General features: G+C 46.1%; 1 protein-coding gene across 3 annotated transcripts in view; it reads right to left on the reverse strand.

Annotated features, from left to right (window-relative positions):
* FGF13 (fibroblast growth factor 13) overlaps positions 1-13,269 on the reverse strand; it is a 511,145-nt gene that overhangs the window by 376,614 nt on the left and 121,262 nt on the right. Inside the window, exon 1 of one of the 3 annotated variants that reach the window (XM_019521337.1) lies at positions 13,118-13,256. The exons of 1 other annotated variant lie outside the window; for it this stretch is intronic. In XM_019521337.1, the coding sequence (XP_019376882.1) occupies positions 13,118-13,166 (49 nt within the window). In that variant the 5' untranslated portion in view covers positions 13,167-13,256. Of the gene's footprint in view, positions 1-13,117; positions 13,257-13,269 lie in introns of those variants that run through there. One more of the 3 variants, XM_019521341.1, reaches the window with a different exon arrangement.

The raw sequence follows: 13,269 nt of genomic DNA on the forward strand, positions 1-13,269 counted from the left end.
GGGGGGGGGGAAAATCAGCGTGTTACGTGCTCAGCACAAAATAAAAACTTGATCAGAGCTCACTTTTCCTTTTAAGCAAGGAGAAGCTGAATACAGAAAGTTATGGGGAAAAAACGTGTACATCTATTTAAATACGCTATTAGGTTTTTCATTGTTAATTTTGGGATCCTATGACCCCAGCTGACTTCCTGCCCTTTGGGCAGGGGGCTGGACTCGATGATCTTCAGAGATCCCGTCCAGCCCAAATGTCTATGAAATCAATGAAATTTAAACTTTTGTGTCTTTTAGCCCAGGTAGAGAGACCAGCTTCTAATACTTTTAAGTCAGGCCATTCAGCTGTACCCCAATATGCCTGTCATTTTCCAAGACCAGAGCTTCTCTGGCATGCTCGTGAACACAACAGGATCCTCTTTTTTCCCCCACTGTGCAACTCAACACCTTTTTAAGTGGCATTATACCATTAGTTTTATTGCCAACGCCATGTGACCAAGTGAATTACACGGCTTCATCTCTAGCAGATGTTCTTTAAAAATGATGTTACATTTGGACAGCATCTTTCACCCTGAGGGATTCGAAAGCACTTCACAGGAAGTCGTTATTCCTCGGACTTCCATGAAGTCCCATTCATTGCAATGGGGCCCAATGGGTAAAAGTCAGAAGAGCATGTGGACAGCCATGTAGAAGAGATCTGCTCTCATACCAGCAACACGCAATCAGCTCAGGATCAAACATACCAACCATCATCCTGCACTGGCATCACTACAAGTCTGGCCTGTCTGCAAGGAAATGAAGAATGAAGTTTTCATTTGAACCAAAAAGGAAGAGTGGAGGAGGCAGGAGACCTGCGCAAGAAGCTGGACATCATGTCATTTTTACCACAGGTTAAGGATAAATGCCGGGTAGGTTTTTCACTTGTTCTACTCAAAACTAAACAGCCACATTTCTTCACGGAGTATTATAATTGCATTCAATAATACTTTTTAATTATAAGCATATCCCATTTCTTCGCCTGCTTTCTGTTGTGCGGCAAGCGCAAGGAATTAGGGCATGCTTTGGTGCACAAGAAAACCGATAAACACACAGCTTAAAGTAAACGCGTCCACCCACCCAGACAACCAACAGTTTAAAAACCTTACTTTGAGTTAGTCTCATCTACAAACAAAGACTCTTCCTCTACTGTGCTCGATGGTCACCAAAGGCTTGTGTGGCTCTAACTCCAGTGACAACTATTCAGGCCAGTGATGTGCCTGATCCAGTCAGGGATCTTTGGTCCTCTTATCCAAAACCATGGAGCCACGTTAACTTAACACAAATGACTTCCTCCTTGCCCTGTCTTCTTGCACTGGGTCCACGTCCATCTCTGTGTCAATCTTTAGCTTGACCCTGCTTCCACTGAAATTCTTAGTATTTCATCACTTTTTGCCTCAACTATTGTCATGGCTTTTTTTATGGTCCCCATAAATTCATACTCTGTAGTCAGAGAATACCAGTCTAGCTATTTATTCACTCAAAGAAAGGGTGCTAAATCACCTCCATCACCTCCCCCATCCCATTAGCTTTTTGGCTCCCCTCTCTGCTCTCCAGAACCCATTCAAAGCTAGTCTTCCAGGATGCAAACTCAATGGACTTGCTATTACTCATCCCTTCCTCCACCTCCTCTTCTCCTCCTCTCAGCTGTCTCCAAGTCTCAAAGCAACTGGAAACTGCTCCTTTCAAACCCTAAAACTATAGCATCACAGGTGATGTACTTTGAGTTCAAGAGGTACGTACCCACACAACACCTCCCTACCTATACCACGGTCTCTCCAAACCACAGAGTCATTTGAAGATCATCATTTCCACCACAACCCTGTGCTTCTGATCCTGTGAAGCTCTAGATCCCAGTTCTACAGTGGACCGAAAAGATTGCAATTAAAGATTTTTCATCCTTTAAAAAAAGGCCGTTTTTGTCCGTTTCATGGGATAGTTTTGCTGGGATGGTTTCTCAAGTCTGGAGATAGAGAGATCTAAAACCTGTCCATTTCTGTTGAAGAAAATGGGACAATAATGACAATTCCGTTTCATTCCTAGTCAAAATGAACACAAATTATGAAAACCCCAAAGCAATGAAACAGAAAGGGCATTTTCCAGCCAGCCCTACCTAATCCTCTCTTCCAACTTCATTGCTGCCTGTGTCCACTCTCCTCCCACCTTAACAGCCTGGAAAAGGACATCGACTTGCATTCAGTGAGGACACCTAAACTCTCAGCCTTTTTCCTGCTCTCTATTTAATGCTGTTTTCTCCTTCCTGCCTACATGAGAGGCACCACACCTAAACTCATAAAGCTTTCTCTTTCCTTTTCTGCTTGGATACTTCGGCTTGTGCCGTTAAATAATATATTATTGGCATAATCCTTTAACTCTCTAGGGTTGTTACTGCCAATAACTCAAAAGTAATTGAGTAGAGAGTTGGCAGAAGGGACACAATAAGAAGGAAGGAACTTGCAAGCCGGTTACATGGACCTTGAAATTCTGCAGGTTTTTCCCCAACACGTGGGATGAGGAGCAGACAAGAGTTCCCTTTGCAGACGCTGGCTATACTAAAGGTCGACGGGGAGTAAGGAAGCTGCTCGAGCCCCAGCCTGGTAACCTATCACCCGCTGCAAGAGCTGGCACTGAATTTCTCTAGCTGCTCCTTAGTTGATGAGACAGAGGTATGGTGCTCAATCCGTTCTCATTTATTCTGCCTTTACATGGATGTGAATCCATTCACCGCAGTGGAATTATTCCCAGTATCACTGAAGAGTCCTGCCTGCTCTACATAATATAAGCAAACAAAAATAGGCAAGCTGCAAATGAAAAAAAAGGGAGCCTTTATGCTCTTCTGAGCCAGGAGAAAGAGTATGAAACCTGGTATCTGCTTTTGGCAGCATCTGCATGCTTTGTTATTGATACACAAATCTCAGAAGCAAGCTAGATTAAGGACGTTAAGAATAATGTTACAAATAAAACTGCATGGACTGTATAATTCAAAGGCCTTTGATGATTACAAAGACCTTTCTTCTATTTGCAGGGAAATATTACTTCTTCCGCATCCGCAGTTAGAGGAAAACAAGGACTATACTATAATATGTTCACTATTATCAATTATCAAATTCAAGTATAGTATATGTCAAGAGTACCAAGCATCTACAACTACCACTGAAACTGAAACTAGTGAGAATTTCAACTACTTTCATTGTTTGGCCTCATCATCCTTCCTGCAATGGGAAGAGCTATAACAATTCAAGTGTCCAGTCCCTCATACCTTCACCCTAAGAGTTTAAGATGAACTAAAATCGGCTTTAATCAGAGGGTTGATTTCCTACTAGATCTTAGAGGAAGGAGGAAGAAAGAATTAGAAGAGTTCAGAACTTCCTAGATAATTGCAATGTAAGAGGTTATCTTTTCTGTTAGGGTGTCTCATGCAATCTTGCCTAGTCGATACAAAATCCAAATGAACAACTTGTATTGGGAAGTAATGTTATATCACATGTGCAATGCATGGGAAGATCTGGGAACAGGCCTGACCTATTCTACATACAAAAGTATTCCCAAAGAAGTCACTGGAACTACTCAGATGGGTAAGGCCAAAAGAGACAGCCCCCTAACATACACTTTTAGTTTTGGAAACCACTGATAGGCTTGTTCTAAACAGAAAACTGTATCTTTTTTTGGTGCCTGAATGTCTCTCCCAAGCAGAAATGAAAAAAAAAATGGAAATTTTTATCATGCTATAGCATAACTAAAGCTGGGAATAGAGAGAAGAATGCATTGTAGAAACTAAAGAAAGCATTACAGAAACCCCCCCGATTAAACTGCCCTCTGCTTTTCCCCTTGTTATTCTTTCCTTTGAAATTTAATTTCTTTTTGCTTTGCTTGCACATTCCACGGGTTTTTTGCTTTCATTTGCTGAAATATTATTTATTTAAATCTAAGAGAAATTCACTCCCCACAGCAAAAAAGTGCTCAGGATTCAGCGGTCAAAACCATAAGCATCTACACACACGCGGGCACCAAGCAAACGTTAAATACAAAAACACAAGTCCAAGAAGTTGCAGGGAACTTGTTTTTCAAAACGCCACACGCTCCTAATAGATTTGGCTCAAAATACCTGATTTATTCCAGTATAATTAAGTAAAAGGCAGCACAGTCTTCTCTGAATTGGGAAGTGCCCAACAACAGCCCCTATGTCAAAATGACAGTGTTAAAGGAGAGCTTAATTTAACTCAAGAGAGAACTTATTAACTCAAGAGGGACTCATTTTGAGTGGAGACGTGGAATTTCTCTTATATTTTCCTTCCCCTACCGTGTCTCAATCTGTTTGCAGAGATTACCAAGTCATCTAATCACTCAAACAACAGTCCTGCTCCACGAGCCCAAACCTGGAGAAAGCCATGAGTCTTTGCCGTTCCTAAGTACCCATCACAATGCGACTCTTTTGCGCCCAGGGAAGGACACACTTTCAGGAGGAAGTCACACAGGCTTGGGTGAGAACACCATTGTTGAAAACTGGTGGTTTTCATGCAGTCCATACTTTTATTACTGGTGCTGCTCTTTAACATGTGTTAACATGTGTTGTTCAAATGCAAGGAGCGAAGAACATCAGAAGCGTTCAAAACTTCCCCTGCATTTCCTAGGTTGGCAACTCTGCACGCTGCACCCACAGGTCAGGTTCACACCAACACAAGGCCAAAGGATGACTTAAATCATCAAAACAGGCACTGAGCAGTGCACAGGCCTCATGCTGATCCCTTTCAGCAGAACAAAAGTTCTCCAGAGTGCACCCCTTCCAGGAGAAATGCAAGCATTGGGACCTATGGTAATTTTAGGTGGCTCCTGGAGCTTTTAACCCCTGGGTGATACTCACATTAATACCTTAAACGTGGCTCCAAGCACTCATTATGTATCTTAAAGTTATACCACACCAGGGCACGATTATCTCTGCTTCACACTACCCAGCTCCTGTTCCATTACAGTGTGGCCACTCGCCACTCAAGTTGAAGTCCTCCAGTATTCCTCACACTCCTGCCCGTCGAGCAGGGATAAAAGCCCATCCTGGCTCACCAGCCCTCTAGGCTAAGTACAGACAGGCCAAAAGCCCAAGGCTGAATTGATTCAATCTTTGCAAGTTAGTCTAAACTGCAAAGATTAAACTGAGAAACAACTGGACACATGCAGTTTGATTCAGGAAATGCAGCCACATGCCTGCTGTGGCTCAGGCCAGAAGTCGGGGTGATGCTAGGGCACAGCTTTCTGGTGCCTCCTCTTCTTGCTGCCCCTGAGGGCTCTGGGATTTGCAGTCCAGCATCACAGCAGCAGGATTCTGCAGGGCTGCTCATCACTTCCTCTTCCTGTTTCCAGGTGCCCCTGGGACTTGTACTCTGCAGTCACAGCCAGCAGTAACTTTTAGTAAGTTAGCAGGGCAGGGCAGGTCTGTACTCGGGGCAGGGGGGTTTAACCCCCCTCCCTGGCCCCAGACCCCAGCTGGGGTTTGCCTGGGAGCTGTCCCTGCCTCTCTCCTTCCCCACACCCTTCTCTGCTGGAGCAGACAGCCCAGGGCTGGAGAGCATGCTGGGATCCTGGGGGACTGTGATTTAACTTGAACCAGGAAAGGGGTCTGGGACAGAAGTTTCATAAACCCGTTTGACCCAAATCAGTGAAGCCTGATACTATATTCAACCAGGTTTATCTTAAACCAGTTTCAGCCATTTTGAAACTGGTTTATATGCACCGACCTTCTGTTCTGTTACAGGTTTAAACCAGTTTCCAATCACTTAAACCAATTTCTGTGCAACATCTGTCCCTAGCCCTAGTGGCAACTTGTAGCTATGGCTCCTAGCCCTGCTCCTGCTCACCACGTCTGTAGTGACAAGCCCCAGCTGTGCAGAGGAGGCACAGAGGTTTCTAGACTAAAGGTGCAACTGCTCCAAACCCCAAGCTAGCACTACCACGGATCAACATTTGTGCGGCTCACGGTACAAGGTGCAACAAGGTCCTAAGTGCGCTAGTACCAGGATCAGTGTTGCAGCAGCTTAACCCGACACAGCCAGCACAGCCTTGGAAAAGCACCGAGTGGTTTCTCAGATAAGTCGATAGCGCTTTCCTCCCCTAATTTTAGGCTTCTCAGAGCACTTTGTTACTGCTTCCTCCACTTTATCAATCTGAACCGTCTCCACAATATCGATTCTGCTATTACCACATCAGCCACAAGTTAGTCGTTCGGCAGTTTACATGGCAAGAATGACAAGGAAAGGCAGCTGATGGCATCAGAAAACGTCCTCACCTGTTCTTCCAGTTGGGTAACTGCTGAGTATCCAAGTTTAGCTTCTCTACTAAATATAAGTGCAACAGCAAGAAGCACCAGCTCAAAGATAATATTCACTCCCTCTCTCCGACTGAACTGTGGTAGTAGTACCCCTAAATACTAGGAGGAAAAGACCCTTTCCTCAACTACATTTGAGCCCCAAGTATGTCCCCACAGCTTTCTTTCCCCAGTGACATGCTAATTATTAAAGCAGCACTGGAGACATTTAACCTATAACGACCCTCTCTTCCTCTAGCCCTGACTTCATCTCACACTCAGCTAATTAGGTTGACAGAATATCACTCTTTTTAGATTTTCTTCATTGAAAAGACTGAACTGTTCCCTGCTTTAGGAGGTCTCTCTCATTTCCCTCCCTTCCCCAAAACAAGACATATAGTCCATCTGCCACCAGATCAGATACTAAAACATAAATCTCTCGCCTAAGTGACCTCAAAGAGGAATAAAAAAAAAATTAAATAGTTTACACTACAGTACATGTTTTTAAAGAAAGCCTCTTGCCAAATGAGCTTTCACAATGCCAATCTAAGGCAAATGGCGAACACACAGCTTTTTAGCCCACCACAATAGTGCAGAGCTTGCCCACATCAATAGTCGAGGCCCCGGATCCATAGCCACATTCAAAATAACCTTACTAAAGTCCACAAGGCTACTCTCTGTAGGTGAAAACCGTCAGGTCTCCCTTATAAAAGTCTTCCAGATCAGAGCCTTGAACAGTTGCGTCTCTCAGCATTTATAAAATGCCAGGGCAATTTAAAGTACCATATACATGATTTATAAAGCTAACAAATGAAACAGTTTACAAGAATCTAAGACGTTATATGGCTTTCAGGGGTAGGCTAACCAATACCATTTTCCCTACTTTTACTCCCAAAGGAGATAAACCCAAATGGATCACATGAACTATAAAATCATCTCCGATTCTCGAATAGGCGGTAGCAGCAAAAGTGCAGAGCAGGGGAAGACGAGGAGAATGAAATGCCCATCTGGGCTGCTACTACTCTACAGTGTCTCATGCTCAAGGGGGTAACATCAACGCCGCTGTAGAAAAATCACTGCAAAGCCTACGTGAATATACGTAATGAGGGGTCTGCTAAAGGCCGGCAGTGGCAACACAGAAAACATACGGATGCCCGAGGTATGGGACCTTTCTAATGGATCTGCTTAGGTTGACCAAACGCCGCTCTTTTGGCAGCTCCCTGCAGGGTTTTGGGGGGCTATTTTCTTGGAGGTTGCTCTCCAAACTGAAAAAGAAGCACACAAGATTACGTTAAATTTAATCCTAAACCTCTTTCAGAATGACAATGGGGTCACATTGCGAGAATCCATCGCCACGGAGAGCAGCAAAAAGACGGTAAATCCCAAAGTCTGGAATTGGAGGGGCTACAACTGAAGACTAAATAACACAGAAAGAAACTTTGATGCCACACCAGGAATGCTCAGGCACCTTCATTAGGAAGGTCGTTTCTGGTTTTTAATTGCTAGCATCCTATAGAGATGTGTCACATGACCACCCTGGGGTTTATCGGTGCGATTGCATCTTTTTAGGAGGAGCGTTATTGTATTTTCTCAGGACCAAACGCCGTTACAGATAACGAGTCAGAACAGGAGGAAGTTACCGTAAATATTCTGAACACGAACATGCTAACAACCACCCACTAATTAGAGCCGATCCCACTGCCAGACAGACACAGCTCCTACTGATGTCAATGGGAATTTTGAACCGATTGGGAATTTAGCCAAGAAATGAATATCTGTTGTCCCCAGGAATGTCAATATTGGGAGGGGGCAGAGCTTGCGTCAGACTTGAGCGATGCCTTTGCAGTGGGCGGTGCACAGATGCCTATTCAAAGCGTATCTGAAAGTCTCAAACAGGAGCCACACAGATTCCTCGTGACATGAAGGAAACAAAACCAAGCCCCTGACTTTTAATTGCTCCTTCCTTTGTGCCGTTAAAAGGATTACGATACAAAAATGAGGACTTCGGATGCGCAAGGCAATAGTAGCAATTGGCTACCCGAGCTATTGCTGGCAAGTATCTACCAGAACGGAGGATCGAGTTCATATGTCAAGCTGTTGTGGCTGATGGAGGCTGCCAGCATTTCATTTTTTCTGGGATGTAAAATTGGCAAGCTGAAACTGTTGATAAAAGAGGCAGAGAAACTCCTTCCACCTGATCTGGCAGGCAAGCAGAGCGATATTTAGAAACTGCTTGCCCTCCCCCATAATACTTCAGGCTTGCCAACTCATTTTGAGTCAATGGTCTTATATCTAGAGCGCTGACAAGTTAACGCTGCCTTTACAGGGCTCTTCTTCATACCCTCAAAGCAAGATACTGTCTCATGAGCAAGTGCTGCAGCACAGCCAACACTTGCTTGCAGCAACACCTGATGAGAGGAGCAACAACCTCTTACCAGTAAGATTTCCCAAGGAAGATTTTCTCCTGTGCCGTATACTCGGAGGATGCTCTCTAACAGCAACAGCCACTTAGAAGCAACATTGCACCACGCTCCTATAAACAGGTATTGACTGTACGGTGGCAAAGGAATAAGCCAAGGATGAGAAAACTGGGGCTGCTGCTTTAATACCTTGCCGGGTCTGCCGGGTGCCTTGCCTTTCCAGGGGGTTTCTGCCGATCTGGACTCCAACCCACCTTTCCAGAATCCTTCCCCTTCCTGCCAATGGTTTCAATATGCTGTTTGCAGACTGGAGCCATCAGGTGAGAAAATCCTTGCTCCATTTGGCTTCCTTGGGAAGGCATCAGAGCCTGTATCCTGCCATTCTGCTAACGGAGGCTTTGCAAGCTTCTGTAGTTACCGAACTGTCTTGCAATCAAAGCAGGTTACAGGCAACCCCCTCCCCACAAAAAAAAAAAGCAGAGCATCTCTTTGGATATAGGAAGGTTGCAACTACATAACTTAAAAAGGGGGGTGGGGAAATCAGTAAATAAACCCTGACAATCTTGTGTTCTGGGGTTTTTTTGCTTTTCCTTTTCAGTATCCTCAGAGGAGACGAGTGCACAGAAATGAGAACCTTAAGCCAAATGCAGCAAGTGACTATCACTGTCACACAAGGCAACATAAGCTCTAGGAGTTGTGACCTGATCCTGCTAACTGCAGCTTCCCACAGAATTCAATGGGCTTCGCTTCAGACAATAACGCCGTGCAGTCCTATACACTCAGGCTGAATATTATTATTATTATTTTTTTTTTTTTATCCACAATGGAAAAAAACCCCAATACACAACAAAACTTTTCCCTGGGCACCCATCTGGGATGCTGTGCAAGTCGAAAAATAATTCAAAGACTCCCTTCCAACAAAACTGCCAGCGAAAGAGCTTCAAAGAAGACAAATGACCTAAACCAAGGGTGGCCAACCTGCACTACATGTGCTTGTGTGGTGCACGACACATTGGTGAGGGGACAAGTGGCACGGAAGTAGATAGGGCAGGGAGCAGAAAGCAGAGCAGCAGGTCTGGCAGGGGGCACAGGGCAGGGAGCAGACAGCAGAGCAGCAGGTCTGAACCGTCGTGGACCTTAACAGTCACCTGCTTTGCCATGCACGCACCGCCTCTGCTGCATGAAAAACACCACGAGAAAGGAAAAATTGGGCTGTTCCTGTGCTCAGGGCTGGGTTTTTCTAGGAGTCGCATCTTTACCGTTTCTGGCATTCATTAGCATAGCTGCAAGCAAGCCATTTCCAGTGGCCAAACTAATACTGCAAGACCCCAGAGGCTGAACCAGCATTTTCAGAGCATCCAAACGCCCTGCAAAACAAAGAAACGCAAGATCCAGCCCTGTGTGTGAAACAGCCTGCAGAGGTGTTCACTTCTCCTCTCCGATATGAAGCCACTGCTTTAATACGTGGCCAGGCAGTTTTAATAGCCAGGGATGTGAGCTGCAATATTCGACCACACTTTCAGCAGACTGGATTGCTGCCCTACCCAGTGATACAGAAGTACGCGCACGCACTCACATTTGCACACGCACGCTCTACCAATGAAGGGGGTGCAGTATTACGGGGGTGTCTAACAGTCTAGATTCAGACAGCAGAAGTTTAGAGCCTAACTGCTGTAGCATTTTTCACAATTTAAGGGTGCTTCTAACCTTCCTTCATTATGTTAATTTACAGGGTTTACTCAGACTGGAATAATTTCCTCCCCCCACACCCTCTGGTGCTGCATAGCTGTTTTTAAAAGCTGCAATTCTTTCTTTAAACCAAGCAGTTGCTGCTGGGGTTCAGACTGGTCGTTGGAAATGGGGCCTCTGAGAAGTGCCGAAGCCGATGCTTGCCTCCACCTCTGGGAAGCATACAAATAAGAGAGTTATTTTTAAGTCTGAGATCAAATCCCTCCCTTTGGTGTATTCCCTTACTAAAAACCACCAGGGTTACACCAGCGTAGCCAAAATACTAGCGACCCAAAATGCTGAATGCGAGTGCAGAATACTCCTGATGCACGCCTAACTCTCCCCTAGCCAGCATTCACTCATCACAATACTATTTTAATCGGGCACTGCTTCATGGGCCATGAACTTGACCCACAAGTCTGCTCAAGAGGACTGCAAGAAAACAAAAAACCCCACAACAAACCGTTATTCTGAGTATAAAAGATTTCTGCTTCTGTTTCAGAGAGATTCATATCCTATTAACTCTATGAAAATAGCTCCATCATGCCACTTAATGTGGAAGCAAAATAAACTTGAGCGCTGCTTTTTTTCCCTTCCTTACATCTAGTGTTTAAAAATGACAGCACATATCCCCCAGAATGAGAGGCAGAGGAATATCTCCGAAGGCAAGCTAAGTGTCAGTTTACACAAACAGGAGAGTGCTCTTTCCCATTCTTGCACGAGGCATAATTGCGTCAGCCTTCCCAGGACCGGTTAGCCACCGCAGACGCGTACACACATCTGTCAGTAAAAGTATACGCGGGGACAAAGTCCGGGGAAAGGGAGAAAGCCGGAGAAGCAGCCGTCTCCTGGTTTGCAAACAGTCCAGCACGCAGAGAGGAGAGCCAGACTATTTTAAGCGTGGCTACATCAGTTTTAAACATTTAGCCGGGAATGTCATCCCTGTCAATCACCGCCAGAAACTTTGACAGCTTCAAAGAAAAATCAGATTCAAATGGGCAACCTGTGGCCAGAAACCTCCCAAGTGATGACTATCATCTCCCTCCCACCGCCCGGGGGCTCTGCCCATCCTTCAAAAATAGTTGGCACGCTACCACCCTCGCCCACACTGCTATGGGAATACCCGGCTTGCTTCCCCTGACCCCCCTCTGTTGCGTCTAATGCGGTGCACGGCCTATTTAGTCACGTGGGGTGAATCAGTATGGAAAATGGTGAATACTGATTTCTGTGCGTGTACCAAAAGGAAGAAAGAAAGAAAAAAAAACCCTGTCACGCCTTTGTAGTTTGCCTCAGGGCACCTGGCACGCATACTTTATGAAACATTCCCAACATAGTAGGCAGAGGCTGATGAGTTTAACTCATTATGGGTCAGAAGCCCCATGTATTTGCCCCTGCTTTTGGAAATGCAAGTCTGCCGCACACCCTAGATAAAGTCCATTTAAAATGTCAAGTCAACATGTCATGAAAAGGATCTGCAGCCCTTGAACTAACATTAAATGCTTGAATTACAAAAAAAATTGTACGTGTTGCACAAAGGAGCAAGCATGACAGGGTCTTATGGTACAAAATTATAATGCAGGCTTATTGTATACAGTAACACCTTAAAAATGCATTCTGCATTGCTCATTGAATTATTTTGATACATTTCAAGTAAATAAGGCCCGTCACTGGAGCTGGTCGTTACCAGACTTCAAGAATAAAGTTAAAAAAAAAAAAGGAAAAAAAATATTTTCAGGAACACATTTGGACCACGGACTTCCCTGAAAACAACTGGAGAAATAACTTCTCGATATCGGGTAAGACTCTGCAACTAGAGGGACGAGCTGGATTTAGGAAGAGCCTTAAACACAGAAGCAAGTTGACAAAACGCAGCGGTTCTAGCGCGAACTTCCAAAACCAAGAAAGCGAGCCCCCCAAAAAGAGAAAGTCGAAAGAAAAGCGCAACGTTAAAAGGGCAGCAGCCACTCGACAAAACGGCCAGTCTTGGGCCAAACGTGCCACGATGCGCTTGACCACAACCCCAGACAACGCGCGGACTGGCTTTGTCTCGAGCGGCAATAAGAAGCTGCGGTAGGATGGCTGCTTTCCCGGGGTGGAAGATCTGGGAAGGGCGGCACGCTGCCCCTGCGAGTGGGTCCAGGCTACCGTGTCTAACGCAGTTCACGGACGCGCTGAAAATTGAGAGTGATGCTGCTTGTTACAAAGGCTACGGCAGGCACACAGACAATAGCTCCTTGGCCAAACGCGCTCACGCAATACTCCAAACCCAGCCGCTGCGGGAGAGCCGTGCCGGCTGCGGGTCACCTACTGTTGGGTGGCATAGACTTAATACGGGAGGGGGGAGGCGGGCACCTGTCAATGCCTCAGGGGCACAGGCCTGGTTTGGGCACCCGGGGCTGTGGCTGCCCCACACTCCCCCAGAGCAGGGCGCAGGGTGGGGGCAGGGTGCGGGATGCACCAAGGAGCTGAGGGAAGCGCCCCCCACCCCCGACCCAGCCACTCGGGCCCCCCGCAACTCCTCGCCCCCCTCCCCGAGCCTCCCGTCTCCATGGTTACCCGGTGGCCATCCAGCATCCCAGCTCGGCCACTGTGAGGGGGTGCCCCGAGGACGGGTTTGGGGGTGAGGGAAGCAGCTGGGGGCACTCACCCTTGGAAGCATCTTTCTCTTCTTTAGGCTTGATCACCTTCCCGCTCATAGATCCCAGCGTGCTCGGAAAAAAAATCCCCCGGGAGACGCTGGCGCTTCAGGAGACCCGCGGCGGGGCCGGCCCGCGGGGCCGCTCGGCTCGGCGCGGCGCG

This window comes from Gavialis gangeticus, unplaced genomic scaffold (genome assembly GCF_001723915.1).
Source record: "Gavialis gangeticus isolate Ggan-Ray unplaced genomic scaffold, GavGan_comp1, whole genome shotgun sequence".
Lineage (NCBI taxonomy): Eukaryota > Metazoa > Chordata > Crocodylia > Gavialidae > Gavialis > Gavialis gangeticus.